Genomic DNA, 17,029 nt, shown 5'->3' with positions numbered 1-17,029 from the left:
AGTACCCACAAAACACCAGTCTCAACGTCAACAGTGAAGAGGAGACTCCGAGATGCTGGCATTCTAGGCAGAGTCTAGAACGCCTGTCCTTCCTGAGCAGTATGACGGCTGCGTGGTCCCATGGTGTTTATACTTGCGCGCTATTGTTTGTACAGATGAACGTGGAACCTTCAGGCATTTGGAAATTGCTCCCAAGGATTAACCAGACTAGTGGAGGTCTACAATTTTTTTTCTGAAGTCTTGGCTGATTTTCTTTGATTTTCCCATGATGTCAAGCAAAGAGGCACCGAGTTTGTTGCTAGGCCTTGAAATACATCCACAGCTACACCTCCAATTGACTCAAATGATGTCAATTAGCCTATCAGAAGCTTCTAAAACCATTACATAATTTTGGGGAATTTTCAAGCTGTTGAAGGCACAGTTAACTTAGTGTATGTAAACTTCTGGCCCACTGGAATTGTGATACAGTGAATTATAAGTGAAATAATCTGTCTGTAAACAGTTGTTGGAAAAATGACGACTTGTGTCATGCACAAAGTAGATGTCCAAACCGACTTGCCAAAACTATAGTTTGTTATCAAGAAATTTGTGGAGTGATTGAAAAACGAGTTTTAATGACTCCAACCTAAGTGTATGTAAACTTCCGACATAAACTGTACCTCCACCGGTATGCCACCAAGCCCTGGGGTTTTTCCAGACTGAAAGGATTTAATAGTCTTAAAAAGTTCCTCCTCTGTAGTTTGGCCTTCGCACTGATCTTTCTGTACATTTGTTAATTTTAAATTTTTTGTATTATTTGGAAAGAATTCCTTACTGTAATCTTCATTCAGTGGGAGAGGATGAGACGGAAAAGAGAACATCTGCTTAAAATATTTAGCTTCCTCTTTTAAAATATAATTCGGGGAATCATAGAGGACTCCGTCTTCAGTAATGAGTTTCTGCAAAAAAAAAATTGTTAGCGTTCCTGTGTTGGAGATTCAGGAAGAATTTTGTGCATTTTTCTCCATATTCCATCCAGTTTGCTTTATTTTTGTAATAGATTACATTAGATTGTTCTTGAACAAGTTCCTCAAGTTCTTTTTGTTTTTCCTCCAACTTATTTTGTATCTCTGTAGTATTGTTTTTATTGCTATCTACCTGTACTATTAGTTCATGGATTTGCCTTGTTAGTCTTGTTTCTTTAGCCAGAAACTGCTTTTTTATTATTGATGAATATTGAATTCAATGACCTCTGAAGGTACATTTAAAAGGTATCCCAAACAATAAGGGGATTTGCTGTTCCTATAATATACTGAAAAAAATTCAGTTATAAATGATTTTGTCTTAGTTAAAAATAAGTTGTCCTCCAGTAAACTTTGATTAAATGTCCAATATCCCCATCCACGTGGAAAATCTATAAGTTATGTGAAGGCCAATTAGATGATGATCTGATCGCATTCTGTCTCCTATTAAAACTTTAACCTTTGATGCAAGAGAGAAAGACACAATTAAGTCTCCTCCATGTGTATCTCACTAGGTTGGAGTTTTTTAGTCTCCAAATATCCACTATTTCTAATGTGTCCATAATATTTGTGATTTCATTAAGGGCAAGGTGTGATGATGCTTTGTAGAGTGATTTCCTTTACGGTCCATTGAGGTACTTAACACTGTGTTGTCTCCTACCATAATGATTTGATCATTTGTTGCTTGTAAGTTCAATAAATTGGTATAAATAGTTTTGAAGAAGTGTGGATCATCCTGATTTGGACCATATAGATTAATGAGCCAAATCTCTTTTTCGTCCACTTTCATATTTTAAAAAATCCACCTTCCTTGTGAATCATTCCTAACTATTTGCACATTCAGATCAAAATTTGTGTTCATTAATATCGTCACACCTTTTGAGTTCCTATGTCCATGACAGAAAATTATTTCACCACTCAATTCCTTTTCCACCCAACTTCATCTAGGGATGTAGAGTGAATTTCCTGTAAACGGTATGTTATATTCCTTTTCTTTTAGCCACAAAGACTGATCTTTTTTTATAATCTGCTAAACTGTTACAATTGTAACTGCCTATACTTATTTCATTGACCATGATTAGTGTTTGTAAAGTTACTGCCATCAGAGGTATTATGAAGGTCAAATCTAGAGCATCAAATGTCTGATACTTGCAAATCAAGAAATAGGTTCTAGCAATATGTTTTATTCCCTTGCCTGTTTGCCTGTGAGCAAATGCCACAGATGTTAGAAAATTGAGACAAGATATTATGTGTGTAGTAAATCTGAGTAGGTTGATGTGTTTGATATTGGATGTGATATAGTGAGAGTGTGTACGATGTCTGTATAAGAGTAAGCTCATAATGTGTGCTGTCCAAATAAATAATAACTCTTCCAATTTGCATGGTTGAGTGTCTGTGTGTAACATGTAGTGCGTATAGCCTTAATATTCATGATGATAATTGTAATCCATATCGTATCACCGTCATAGTTGCATCATAATTACCTTTAACATCATTGAAAAACACATCACAGCATTTCCAGAGCAATTGACGTTTCACATGATCATGATAGAGACCTTGCATTACTATAGAGACGGCTTCACTACAGTACAAATGTATTCCGTACCATATGTTAATATTCCCCAATGCCTCTATTCTGATATCTTCCCCTTGCTTGTTGTAAACATATATAAACATGTAGGACAAAGACAAACAAGAAACATATTAAATTATAGAACAGTTCTTTCTCGACAATAGAGAGAGAGAGACAGAGAGAGAGAAGAGGAGAGAAAGAGTGAGAAAAGACAGCGAGATCAGGTGTGTGTGTGTGTGTGTGTGTGTGTGTATGTACGTATGTATTAGTCTGTATATGTAAGTGAACATGTAATTGAGTATGTGTGTGTTCATATCCACTTCATAGTGTTCAGATATTTTTACAGTTCCCATACTTTCTTTTTTTAGTAACCTGAAGTCCCTGTAGAATTTAGTACAGCCATTGTGTTATGGAGCTGTCTCGGAATAGCTGTCCATCTATAAAGAGTTTGTCCACAATGAAAGGCACGCTTACCCTTCTCCCTCTGTTGCCTCTGTACCGGATACAGTCTCTTGCGATGTTCGTTTATCTCCCTTGGAAATTGGTAATTGAGATCATATTTGGTCCCTTTAAGCTCCCTTCCCCTGCTTTTGATCAGTTCCTTTTGTTGGAAGTGTTTAAATTTTGCGATAATCGACCAGGGACCCTTGGTCTTGTCGCTCCGAGCTCCAAGTCTGTGTACACGGTGGAAAGCCACCGTGTAAGTATTTTCCCCGAGTAGACAATCCATTTTAGAATTGTGGATTTTTACCTTGGCTGTGAGTGCCTTGTTCTCTCCTTGGATCGTGAGAATTTTACTCAGGGAAAACCCCCTCAGCCCTGCTACCTCCTCAAACAACTTTTCCAGTGTTGCATGGATTCCAGCCAGAGCACTAGCCTCTACTTCAACGGTAGGTAAATTGTCAGTTTCTGTAGATTATTTTTTATGTCTAATTAGGTTTATGAGAGGTAGTCGGATCTTTCCATGAAGGAGTATGTTGTTCCTCCATAGCGTAAAGCTGTTGGTACTCGTCGATTTCCCTCAGGATCTCCTTAGTATCCAGATTGTCTCTTTACTGTTTTTCAAAAGTTTTTAACAATGCGTCTTTCCATGACGACAACTGGTGTCTGTAATACAGCCACCTAGCACTGTTGTTTAGTTAACAGTGTTTTCTGGCTGTTAAAAGCTAAACACGTCGCAGAATCCACACAAAAACAAGTTTGGTATTCTTATTTCATTAACAGCGGTTTTGTTTTAATCAAAAATAACAAACCGGGTGTTTTCCAGCATACAGTGTTCAACTGCTCACTCTGATGAGGTGTGACGGCAATTCCCCTAATGTTTTATAAGTGGGGTGGGGCCCCACCGTCTAGCTCTGTTCCCCCAGCCTAATTAAATATCTTCAACTAGTGTCAATAAACATTTGGTAAAATAGGCCCTCTTGGTGGATAATTGATTAGGAACATAGCAGGGCAGAGTCGTTGTGGTTGTCTTACCAGCATCGTTGGCATCGTCCAGCTTGGGGATGCCTTTAATCTTGCTGTACTTCACTGAAGAACACTTCTTGTTGAGTTGTGTCTGGGCCTTGAACTTCACCCAGTTCAGGATACTCTCCACAATACCACAATTAGTCGCCTGCAGACAAAATAAATAATTGAATATGATATATCATTGTTTAATACTCCAGGTGAACTGAGAACACAAGAGGACATGGAACAGATTTTAGGATCATATGATATCAATTCAATCTAAATAACTTTGCTTTCTCAGTGAGGAAACAGTGTATGTAGAGAGTAAATGCACAACATAGCATGTATACTATGAAGGAGGTAGTGATATTTCACTGTGGTAAAGAAAAGTAATTTAAGAAGAAGAATCTCCTTACCGCTCTGATGAACTTCTCAGACAGAGGACACTTAGAACCAAAGCTCTTGGTTTGGAGGGTCATGTTCTCCTTGGTCTGGGAGTCAAACGTTGGGTTCTCGATCAACGCATTCACAAACACCCAGATGTGGTTCTTCACCTGATGGAGAGAAAAACAAAGCATTAAGACTGACCAGACTTTACATTAGGTTGCTCCTATACCAGTGTACTAAGAATGTAATCACTAGTAACACTATTGTAGTAACATGACAGTAATAACACAGTAATAAGATAGCAATAATTAACCTGGAAGGGTTTGACGGAGACACCAGCTTTGTTCTTCTTCTTCACCACCTCTATCAGCTTGGCTACTATCTGGTCCACCACGTAATCAATGTGTCTGCCACCCTGAATGACACAAAACAAGCAGTGTAGTACATAAAACATGTCTAATGTGGTAGAAAGTGATTCAAGTCATACTCCAAGATGTGAATACCATTCAAATGCATACTCATCCCAGCATATTTACACGTGCAAATGGCACTTCATTTCTGTCCTTTATTCCTAGATTGGTCAAGTCATAGTTTTCTAAATCAAAGGGTAGATTTCTGGTAAAATAACAACATAATTCCCTGAGGGGATGTTACCTTGGTGGTGGCGATACTGTTGACAAAGCTGATCTGTTGGAATCCCTTCTCACTCATGGTAAGACACACCTCCCAACGCTCGTTGACGGACTCGTTGACCACCTTTAGGGCCACGCCCACCTCATCCAGCTTGTCCTTCACGTACAGGTCCACATAGCTGCGGAACCCTGTCACCTGGGAGGACAAGGACAGGTGAGAGGAGCCTAAACCGGGTCTGGATAGTGGCTCTGGTTGTGGAAAGGTTATTAGCAAATGACATTGTAATTAAACAGGTGTAGTGAAATGTTTTCTTTTCAAGTCAAAACGTTCTTCCCAGGGTCTTCCAAGAGTTGGCACCTTATGTACAGCATATAGTCTGTGTATATGGAACAGCCCATCTTACTATGTGCGGTTACATGGGGCAGGGAGACTTACAGGGAGTTTCTTCCCGTTGAGCATGACTTTGATGCCCTTGCAGGAGCCAGCAATGTCGTAAGCCCTCTTGGTGAGCAGAGCCACGATGTCCTTGTCCAGCTTCTCCATCTTGAACTTGGACAGGTCCGGCTGGAAGGTCACGCACGTGAAGTCGTCCCCATCAAAGAACTTTATCTTGGGGTCGCTCGTCTTCCCCATGTTGTTCTGCCAGGTCTAAGGAGGGAGAGAGAAAGAAGGGGACAGAGATTGTCATGAAATGCACTACATTATTCACATTAAGAAATGAATTCAAGTTATTTATTTTACCTTTACTTAACTGGGCAAGTCAGTTAAGAACAAATTCTTAATTTCAATGACAGCCTAGGAACAGTGGGTTAACTACCTGTTCAGGGGCAGAACGAAAGATTTGTACCTTGTCAGCTCAGGGATTTGAACTTGCAACCTTTCGGTTACTAGTCCAACGCTCTAACCACTAGGCTACCCTGCTGCCCCAATTAAATATGGTGAATGGTGAAATTCCATCAAAGAGATACGAGTTAATAAAAAGCCTTGTGAAACTGATTGAACAAACCATCACTATTTTGGTGAGTCATTTCATTGAAAGTGACAATTGTAGGACAAACCACACAAACAAAGACAACAACCATCTATATAGAGAAATAACCAAAATACCCCAGAACTATGTAGAATCCTACAATATCAACATAAAAGTCCTGTGAGACCACCCCAGACAGTGCAAATCAACTCATACTCACCCCCTTACATACTGTACTCCTGCAAAACATCAACTGGAGTTCAGCTGTTTGAAGAATGTTCTTTTCAAGGTTGACTAAACAACAGATGTCAATCACACTGTGCTTTCTCATTGTCTGTACCTGTTTGAAGCTGTGTTTGTACTCCTTGCAGGCAGTTTCCACTGTGAACTTTGTGCTGAAGATATTGCAGAGTTTAGCACCGTACCCGTTCCTTCCACCTAGGAGGAAAACAGAAGGGAGACATGCTTTCATCTATGGAGAGATTGTCCTTGAAGAGCTATAGTCATTCACTCACTCCAGTGTTGTGTTACTAAGCACTGCAAGGGGTACCACAAAACTAGTTGAGATCATAAAAGCAGACAGTAAAAATGGCTTAGATTGGACGTTCTGTCTGAAGCTTTATCGAAACCATATGAAATGGTGTTACACAAATGGACAATAATTATTTCATTAGATTCTCGTTTTCAGAGTGATTTTGTCACCTGTGACCTTCTTCTGCTCGTCGTCGTAGTTACTGGAGGTGAGGAGGTGTCCGAAGATGAGAGCGGGAACGTACATCTTCTCATCTTTGTGTTCCACCACAGGGATGCCTTTACCATTGTTCCAGATGGTGATGGTGTTGGACTCACTGAAGGAAGAGAGGAGGATGATGAATGTAGGAATAAACTAGGCGGGATAAACAAGGAGGGATAAACAATGCATGCCAAAGAAATTCACAGGACAGACAGAAACATCATGACCCAACTTGAATAATCATTACGTATTTCCATTTAGATGTACTAACCTTTAGATTAGTGCTCTGGCGGTCATGATATTTTGTCAGCTGGTTACTGTCATGCAAAATACATCCGTTCTCACGGTAACTGACCGTTAATTAACAACATGTTGAGCATCTCCAGGCCTCCATGCATACAAGCCACTGAGGTGTGCTTTTAGAACATCTACATTTTAAAAAGTCTAATAAATCTATTTAATATACACCATCACAATACATACATTATTTATTTTATTCAGGTCTAAAGAAACATTATGATATGAAGAAAATGTATTTCAGAAGAACAGAATATGAGTTTGTCTACTGTATGTTACCTGGCTATGTGCCATGCCATGCCATAGACTGTAGACTTGTTCAGTTAGCAGACAAGATATGCTTATATGTTCCCTTTATTGGCAGTTAGTGCTGTTTAAAAACAATTGGATGCCACGAAATTGGGGAGAAAAAGGGGTAAAATTCCAAAAAACAAAACAAAGACAATCCCTCTATGCACAGTCGAGAAAGGAATGAAGGAGAGAGGGGACGAGATGGTGGTGGTGAGATATTCCGTAGCTAAAGGTCATGTGTCAGTCGTGCATTATATGCAGTAGGCTATGTATCGTATAACGGCAAAATAATTCATTTTAGCATTTTTTTATATATTTTTTCGGGCTTGGGCTCATATATAGTTCTATGCGTATGCATACGCTCTAATATTCATATGGAGGTTTTGAATTAATCGTCACCTTATAAAGTGCTGTTCATTTCGTTGTGTAAAGGTGTCAGCATGCTTTATTTCGGCTGCCGGCTAGCTGAAGTCGGCAAGGCGAACGAGTGTGCTCGTATACTCCCTTAAAAAGACATTCGCTTGAAAAAAAAGCTAAATAAGAGGAAATAGTACTGTTTGTCCATTTTGAGACGCCGTAATCAGTATACACTTCCTCAAACTAGTCAGAATTCATCTAAGATGACAAAAACGTCAAAATGAATGACATTTACTGAGTTAAGGAGCAATTTTTTTTGTGCAATTTTACATCAAACTAAGAGGTTTTATTTGGAAATACTGCACCAAACAATGTGCATGAAAATAAGTCTTCTCTCATTGAATGACAAGAAAGACTTTCCTGAAGAATCCTTACTGTTTACCTATCACCGACGAAGGGGCGTAGACTTTTTATTTAACCTTTATTTAACTTGGCAAGTCAGTTAAGAACAAATTCTTATTTACAATGACGGCCTCAGTGATTTGCCGCAAGAAAAAAATGTTGTGTGCCCGAACAACTGACAAATCCCTCACGAAGTCCGAAACGAACAAAGACATCACAAAATGTTGTCATAATATATGCACAAACTGTTCTGAACTGTTTCAGCTGGGAAGCATGTGGACACCTTTAGGTTTTGAAACAACATCCACAATGAGCAGGTATCCACTCAGTTTCAACCCATTGTTGAACTCCTTTCATCAAATTGATCACAGTGAGGTGAGTTTTAAACGCACATACTGTTTTGATGATGTGTTTGATGTGATTTTCGATAGCATTTGCATTGAGTGGTTAGAGGGACAATCGAGCCCTGAGTACCAGGCCATTAGCGACCTGATGATCGTTAGGGGGTTCTGGACTCCCAACGCATGTCCTGAGTGCATAAGAGGAGAGATATGACAGGGCCTTATAGGGAGAGAGACGTGCAGACAGGCCTCACAGGGAGAAGACCGGGAGCTCCGCTTAAGGATACTGGTGCTAAGCGGTCTGCTCTTTCTCTCCCTGTGAGTGAAGACAGAAACCCCAGAGGAATACGAGCGTTCGGCAGATTGCTGTGGTTGCCGTGCCGTAGGTAAACAGCATGTTAAATGAGCTCCCTGAATTCCAGAACCGACTGTTCATTAAGACCTACCCAGAGATCTGTCAGCCTCTACAGTACCTCCCTGTCTCGCTCTCTACCCAGAGATCTATCAGCCTCTTCAGTACCGCCCTGTCTCGCTCTCTACCCAGATATCTATCAGCCTCTACAGTACCTCCCTGTCTCTCCATGGTCCTGTTATCTCCCTCACACCCTCCTTCCTCTCTTCCATCTCCTCTTCTCTCTTACCTCTCCACCGCTCCCCTCTCATCTCTTTCTCCTCTGGAGCTTCTCTCCTCCACGTCTTCACTCTGTTCTCCCTAAACCCATCCCCTAAAACCCCTTGCTGCTAGCTAACTACCAAGGCCACCAAGAACTGTGCCACAGATCAACCTACAGCTAAATACTCAGCTGATCCATGCACAATGCAGACTTTAACACAAACATACCACACAGGCATCACAGTGGTCCGATCACTTCAACAAATTGGATGCTCTGCATTTCCAAAGACATCCTCCCACAGAAAAATCCTCATGCTTTGATACAGTGCCTTCAGAAAGTAATCACAGACCTTGACTTTTTGCAATATTGTTGCATTTCAGCCTGAATTTAAAATGGATTAAATGTAGATGTTTTTGTTACTGGCCTACACACAATACCCCATTATGTCAAAGTGGAATAATGTTTTTTGAAATCTTACAAATTAATGAAAAATGAAAAGCTGAAATGTATTGAGCTATTAAGTATTCAACCCCTTTATTACAGCAAGCCTAAATTAGTTTAGGAGTAAAAGAAACACTCACAGCTGTAAAGACTCAGGAGTGTGAATACTGTAAATAAGATATTTCTGTATTCTATTTTTAATAAATTTGCACAAAACAATTAACATTTTTTCACTTTGTCATTATTGGGTATTGTGTGTAGATGGGTGAGAAAAACAACATGCATTAAATCTACTTTGAATTCACGCTGTAAAGTTAAAAAAAAATAAAAAAAAAGTGGAATAAGTCAAGGGGTATGAATACTTTCTGAAGGCAGTGTATGTTTATAAGGCTACTTAGTGAGTTTAACTATTGGGTTTTATTGGTCAACCAGAACCATTTCCACCTAACGCCGCTAAAAGATCAATCATTTCACGGCAAGAAGTCTAGAGAGACCCAGGCAGCATGACAATCTGATGGCATTAAAGAGTGAAAGCACCATGTTACATTTATTCATTTAGTTTAAATCTTCTGAACAGCCATTCACTCAACTACCTCAAAGTGATGCTTGAAAGGGCTTTCACATTCTAACAGCAAAAATGGCAATGGGTGAGCCATTGTTTTCCGATGAAAAGAAGCGGCTGCACCCACCTAGGCATCATGCACTGTGCATTTTTTTTTGAGGTGGCGCTGCTATGCTCAAATGATTTGACTCCTACGCACGAGCTGAGGGCTTTGCCGACACAAAACAGGACTGTTAAACAGAACTTATGATAATGTCGGATTCATGACACCTGCATCAGATAGAAGCTGCTGTGCCTACCTAAGCCACGTGCACAGTACGGTTCTTGGACTTGACTAATGATTGACAACTGCTTGCTGGTCCATGTGTACTTACGGATCAATGGAGATCTTTATGGTCGACATGCTCTTATCCCGCTGTTTGTTGTCGGCCGCGTTGACTGTGGAGTAGAGAAAAACATGTTGAAATGACAAGTAGTAGGCTGCAGGGATTCAATTGTGTTGATAAAAACTATCGAAAAGATACTTGGTACTGGCACTTTCATCAAGAGCTTTAGACACACTTGAGAATCAATAGCCTAAATGTTGCCTGGCCTATAAAATGCAAAACCACATCCTTTCAACACAGCAAGTCTCTCATACTGAAAACATATTGAAAAGTCAAATAGCCTCAATCAAGTCTCCTGTGTGTTATACGGTTTGCATTAGAAAGCATTTGCTTTGGTTGTAATGTGACATTGTGTGACTGACCCTGTGTGAGTTATGTCTAGTCAGTAATTACAGAGATGTGGTAAGAATTAGTGAATATTTGGGCAGCGAGGACAGGCGGCTGTCTTTACCTTATCACCAGTATAAAACAGCTAAATGAGCACAGTGTGGGGAGCAAAATAAACTTGATGACTTCTCGTGTCTCCTTCCATTGCATATGACCGAGTTCCAGTAGTTTGATCGCTCAAGGTACTGCCTAGTATAAACGTACTGTTACAGGACAGGGGTGTTCATCTTTTAATCAATGCATGAGCCTAACATTTTCCGGTACAATAATTGGTTGTACACCGTGTTAATGTGCCAGTCAGCCAAACACATAAGCGAGAGTAGTGCTGGATTCTACTGCCGCTTGCCTTCATCAGTGTGCGACTGATAACCAATAAAAGATTTCCTCAGACGGCTCTTCATTCCAGACAAATTACTACATGAGGAGTAGGAGCGAGGAGGGGGACACAGAACACACAAGGACAAGCTAGCTCCTCTACACAACTGGTTACATCTAATCTGTCTGGATAAAAGTGTCTGCTAAATTAATCGGTCGACTGGCATAGCAAAGTATGCCTAAAATAGAATCTACATCAAACAATTGAGATTTTTATGATCGCTTACATTTACATTTTAGTCAATTAGCAGCAGCTCTTATCCTGAGACTTACAGTAGCAACTAGATTTCTTCCCTAGTCTGCTCTGGGATTCGATCCAGCGACCTTCTGGCTAATTATTAGGCTACCTGCCGCTTTTTTACCCCCTTTTCTTCCTAATTCCGATCTTCTCTCATCGCTGCAACACGGGCTCAGGAGAGGCGAAGGTGGAGTCATTCGTCCTCCGAAACATGATCCGCCTAACCGCGCCCCTTAACACCTGCCAGCTTAACCTGGAAGTCAGCCGCACTAATGTGTCAGAGGAAACACCGTTAAACTGGTGACCGGGGTCAGCCTGCAGGTACCAAGCCCACCACAAGGAGTAGCTTTACCGGCCAAACACTCCCAACCTGGACGACGCTGGGTCAATTGTGTGCCGTCCTATGGGACTCCCGGCCACGTCTGGTTGTGGCACAGTCTGGGAATGAACCAGGGTCTGTAGTAACACCTCTAGCACTGCTATACAATGCCTTAGAACGCTGCGTCACTCGGGAGGATCTTGAGGAAAAGTCCATCAGAGGCCATTACAGTAATAACTGGGCCTGATATAAAGGGATAATAACTGATTAATAACAGCCTAATAACAATTAACTGAGTGCTATGGCTAGCTCATAATGACCACCGTGTTGCCTGTGTATGTTCTGCTTTAAAATACCCTGATAAATAGACTTACCAAGAATTTCATCAAAGATTTTGTATAATCCAGGGACGTAGGTGATTTCTCGTAGATTCATTCCAAGGTCTTCATCGAAAACCCACATTTGCTGAAAGGGTTGAAATAGATAGGTCTATTGATCAACCATTCATAATACTTGACTACGCAACAACAACAAAGAGCAACACCAGATTTCTCTGTTAGATCCATCTATAGAACTGGATGTTGTTGTGGCTAACGTTGTGTAGAACAGGGCTTCCCAAACTGTTTCATTCGGGCCCCCCTTCCAGCATGTGGAATGTCTTATTTCTAAGGACACAAGTACTGTTCATGACACAAACTGTTCACACCCCTCATTGGTAGAGAGAATCTTGCAGGTTTGAAGCTTATTTCCTGCAATTCTACACATTTTGTCATGGGGTGCAAAGAACATTTAGCAGTTTTCAATAAAATTTTGTTTCAATTCTATAAACTTTGCCATGTCTAGTGTGTATTCATGTGATATTTGAGTGACAAGAAAATTACAACAATATCTATGGGCAAAGAAACCTAATAAAAAACCGTTAGCTGACACATGTATCTGGACATTTCTGACCAATTATAAATAGCTCTAAGGTCTGCAATGACTAACATGACAAGAGGAGCTGATGATTCAATACCCAATTTCAAAACTACACCTTGTGCATTCACCTATTACTAACTTTCAAGAGTAAGTTTAAAGCCGAACCCCTCCGTTTGGGATCCATTGGTGTAGAATAGGAGTAAAGTTAATTTGGCACAAAACAGGAGTGACATTTTTTTTCTCACAATTATTTTTTTCTTTTGCACCCTCCTGAACACAAGCGAGACGTCCACAGTCATGAAGAAACCGAACCCACCTGGGTGACAGGTTCCACAGAGCCGATGTAGGTGTCGGGCCTCAGTAGGATGTGCTCCAGCTGGGTCTTCTTCTGGTACACCCTCTCCACTGACAACTTCTCTCCTCCCTTCTTCTTGGCTCCTCCACCTCCTCCCTCGGGCTTGCCCCCATCGCCCCTGCCGTTCGCCGCCGCTGCTGCTGCTGCCGCCTCCTCCTCCCTCTTTTTGGCAGCATTCTTCTTATCAAAGAGGGTCTGGTATTAGACACATGTGCACAACTTTGTTAAAAATTACACTAGAGATAAATGATTGAACTCTGTGTCTGCAGGCACTGGCAGCTGATTATCAGAACTAAGGCACAGCAGTAGCCATTTGTTTGAATTTTATTGTTTGACACGGGATTTAGACAGACCAGACAAACTCATTCCACGGAGGGCCGAAGGTCTGCAGGTTCACACTCCTCCCTTGTACTTGATTGATGAATTAAGGTCACTAATTAGTAAGAACTCCCCACACCTGGTTGTCTAGGTATTAACTGAAACAAAAACCAGCCCTCCATGGAATGAGTTTGACACCCCTGGTCTAAATCCCACTAGTCCAGTGTAGCCTCAAATGTTTCCATCAATGCTCCTTTACGCTTTGGTTGGTTGGTTGATTAGTGGGTTGGATGGAACTTGGAAGGTTTCCTTGGTTAGGCTAATTGCCCGGCACAGACCCACAGTAGACACCAAGGCAGTGGATCTCATTGTTAAATACTTTGGATTGCACCCAAGGAGAGGCCAAAAAGTGACTGAGCCTGAGGAGAAAACTTTATCAAATAAAAATTTTAATGTTTCAAGCATAGGGAAATCTAAACGGTATTGTTGTGGTAATGAATGTATATAATTGATTGAGAGCCGTTGAGCATGCAATAGGCTCATATAAACTGAGCAAATAATCTACTGTGCAATAACAAACACAGTGGTTGAGTAAAATGCAGTCCCTGTCACCTGTGGCCCTTGAGATCTGTTTACATTTCTCTATGGGGAGGTATCTGAGCAACAGACCCTAACAATTCTCATCAGCCTACTAGTAACAAACAGGGGACCCAAGACAGTTCACTCCATATGGTCTATGGTTTACCCAAACTCTCACAGCAAGTCATAATCAGATTATCAAGCCAAAGCAGCCATTTAGCTCACGACAGTCCACCATTCTGGGATATTTGCTTTGACAAGATATGTACAAAAAATGAATCTTGAGAGTATTATATATTAGGTCTGCTAAGAACCTAATCTTGGTTGCTCAAACACACTAAAATAATTCTGCATGACCTCATTATAGCATCTTCTATCAGACAGCCAGCTGCTCCATTGTCTATCTGCTGCCAGTGGCACCCAAATTGACCTGTGTGAAGCTAGCCACAATAAGGATTCGCCACAATAGTGGAATTTGCACTTCGCCATCAAAATAAAAGTCCTCCATTGAAAGTGATTCAAACGGATACAAAGTGGATGCATGCCATATTTGCACTAGATATGCTAAACAAGGTCGGAATATTGTTATAAATTCAACAAATTATAATAATTTGTTAATTTGACACAACAAAAGTAAAAACTCATTGGATAAATGAGACTTTAGAATTGCATTGGGGGGCATACTTATACAAACTGCACAAATCAAAATAAAATTTTATTTGTCACATGCGCCGAATAAAACAAGTGTGGACTATAGCGTGAAATATTTACTTACGAGCCCTTTCCAAACAATGCAGATAAAAAGCAAGAACATTTGCAAATAGATACAAATAAAATATCAATGACGTGGCTACAGTGGCTTGCGAAAGTATTCACCCCCTTGGCATTTTTCCTATTTCGTTGCCTTACAACCTTTTTTGGAGGTTTGTATCATTTGATTTACACAACATGCCTACCACTTTGAAGATGTAAAATATTTTTTATTGTGAAACAAACAAGAAATAACACAAAAAAAATTGAAAACTTGAGCGTGCTTAACTATTCACCTTTTGCAGCAATTACAGCTGCAAGTCTCTTGGGATATGTCTCTATAAGCTTGGCACATCTAGCCACTGGGATTTTTTCCCATTATTCAAGGCAAAAATGCTCCAGATACTTCAAGTTGGATGGGATCTGCTGGTGTACAGCAATCTTTAAGTCATACCACAGATTCTCAATTAGATCGAGGTCTGGGCTTTGACTAGGCCATTCCAAGACATTTAAATGTTTCCCCTTAAACCACTCAAGTGTTGCTTTAGCAGTATGCTTCGGGTCATTGTCCTGCTGGAAGGTGAACCTCCGTCCCAGTCCCAAATCTGTGGAAGACAGAAACAGGTTTCCTTCAAGAATTTCTTGATGGATGGCGGTTAGCGCCATCCATCATTCCTTCAATTCTTAACAGTTTCCCAGTCCCTGCCGATGAAAAACATCCCCACAGCATGATGCTGCCACCACCATGCTTCACAGTGGGGATTGTGTTCTCAGGGTGATGAGGTGTTGGGTTTGTGCCAGACATAGTGTTTTCTTTGATGGCCAAAAAGCTCAATTTTAATCTCATCTGACCAGAGTACTTTCTTCCATATGTTTGAGGAGCCTCCCACATGCCGAACAAAAAACGTGTTTGCTTATTTTTTTCATTAAGCAATGGCTTAATTCTGGCCACTCTTCTGTAAAGCCCAGCTCTGTGGAGTGTACAGCTTAAAGTGGTTCTATGGACATATACTCCAATCGCCACTGTGGAGCTTTGCAGCTCATTCAGGGTTATCTTTGGTCTCTTTGTTGCCTCACTGATTAATGCCCTCCTTGCCAGGTCCGTGAGTTTTCGTGGGTGGCCCTCTCATGGCAGGTTTGTTGTGGTGCCATATTCTTTCCATTTTTTAATAATGGATTTCACGGTGCTCCGTGGGATGTTCAAAGTTTCTGATATTTTTTTTTATAACCCAACCCTGATCTGTACTTCTCCACAACTTTGTCCCTGACCTGTTTGGAGAGCTCCTTGGTGTTCATGGTGCCGCTTGCTTGGTGGTGCCCCTTGCTGAGTGGTGTTGCAGACTCTGGGGCCTTTCGGAACAGGTGTATATATAGTGAGATCATGTGACACTTAAAGTCCACCTGTGTGCAAACTAACTAATTATGTGACTTCTGAAGGTAATTGGTTGCACCAGATCTTATTCAGGGGCTTCATAGCAAAGGGGCTGAATACATATGCACGCAACACCGTTTTTTATTTTTTTGAAACAAGTTCTTTTTTTAATTTCACTTCACCAATATGGACTATTTTGTGTATGTCCATTACATGAAATCCAAATAAAAATATATTTCAATTACAGGTTGTAATGCAACAAAACAGGAAAAATGCCAAGGGGGATGAATACTTTTGCAAGGCACTATTTATACACAGGCAATAAACAATTATTTTTGGGGTACGAGATAATTGGGGCGATTGATTGAGGTAATATGTACGTGTAGGTTTGGTTAGGTGATTGAATAAAGTACTATCTACATGTAGGTAGGGGTGAAATGCAGAAAGTCCCGGTAGCCATTTGATTAACTGTTCAGCAGTCTTAGGACTTTGGGGTAGAAGCTGATCGGGTACCTTTTCAGCTCCGGTGCTGCTTGCCGTGCGGCAGAAGAGAGAACAGACTGTGACTTGGGTGCCTGGAGTCTCATTTTTAGGGCCTTCCTTTGACACCGCAGTACCCTCTGTAGCGCCTTGCAGTTGGATGCCAAACAGTTTCCATACCAAGCGGTGATGCAGCCGGTCAAGATGCTCTCAGTGGTGCAGCTGTAGAACTTTCTGAGGATCTGAGGGCCCATGCCAAATCTTTTCAGCATCCTGAGGGGGCTACCTGCCCTCCAGGACACCTACAGCACCCAATGTCACAGGAAGGCCAAAAAGAACATCAAGGACAACAACCACCCGAGCCACTGCCTGTTCACTCCGCTATCATCCAGAAGGCGAGGTCAATATAGGAGCATCAACGCTGGGACCGAGAGACTGAAAAACAGCTTATTTCTCAAGGCCATCAGACTGTTAAATAGCCATCACTAGCACATAGAGGCT

The 17,029-nt window shown here is 41.0% G+C and overlaps 1 protein-coding gene across 6 annotated transcripts in view; it reads right to left on the bottom strand.

Annotated features, from left to right (window-relative positions):
- The window catches only part of LOC118397662 (DNA topoisomerase 2-beta), a 39,282-nt gene that overhangs the window by 17,082 nt on the left and 5,171 nt on the right, over positions 1-17,029 (bottom strand). For 3 of the 6 annotated variants that reach the window (XM_052470138.1, XM_052470140.1, XM_052470137.1), the window contains exons 2-11: positions 12,991-13,224; positions 12,131-12,221; positions 10,426-10,489; positions 6,716-6,861; positions 6,354-6,451; positions 5,479-5,691; positions 5,065-5,238; positions 4,724-4,825; positions 4,440-4,577; positions 4,051-4,189 (exon numbers count right to left, since the gene is read on the bottom strand). In XM_052470138.1, the coding sequence (XP_052326098.1) occupies positions 4,051-4,189; positions 4,440-4,577; positions 4,724-4,825; positions 5,065-5,238; positions 5,479-5,691; positions 6,354-6,451; positions 6,716-6,861; positions 10,426-10,489; positions 12,131-12,221; positions 12,991-13,224 (1,399 nt within the window). Of the gene's footprint in view, positions 1-4,050; positions 4,190-4,439; positions 4,578-4,723; positions 4,826-5,064; positions 5,239-5,478; positions 5,692-5,784; positions 5,858-6,233; positions 6,253-6,353; positions 6,452-6,715; positions 6,862-10,425; positions 10,490-12,130; positions 12,222-12,990; positions 13,225-17,029 lie in introns of those variants that run through there. The other 3 variants (XM_052470139.1, XM_052470142.1, XM_052470143.1) reach the window with 3 other exon arrangements.

The sequence above is a fragment of the Oncorhynchus keta genome, chromosome 19 (genome assembly GCF_023373465.1).
Source record: "Oncorhynchus keta strain PuntledgeMale-10-30-2019 chromosome 19, Oket_V2, whole genome shotgun sequence".
Classification (NCBI taxonomy): Eukaryota; Metazoa; Chordata; class Actinopteri; order Salmoniformes; family Salmonidae; genus Oncorhynchus; species Oncorhynchus keta.
Note: the sequence above shows the minus strand (reverse complement) of the source record. Positions and strands in the feature narration are given on the sequence as shown.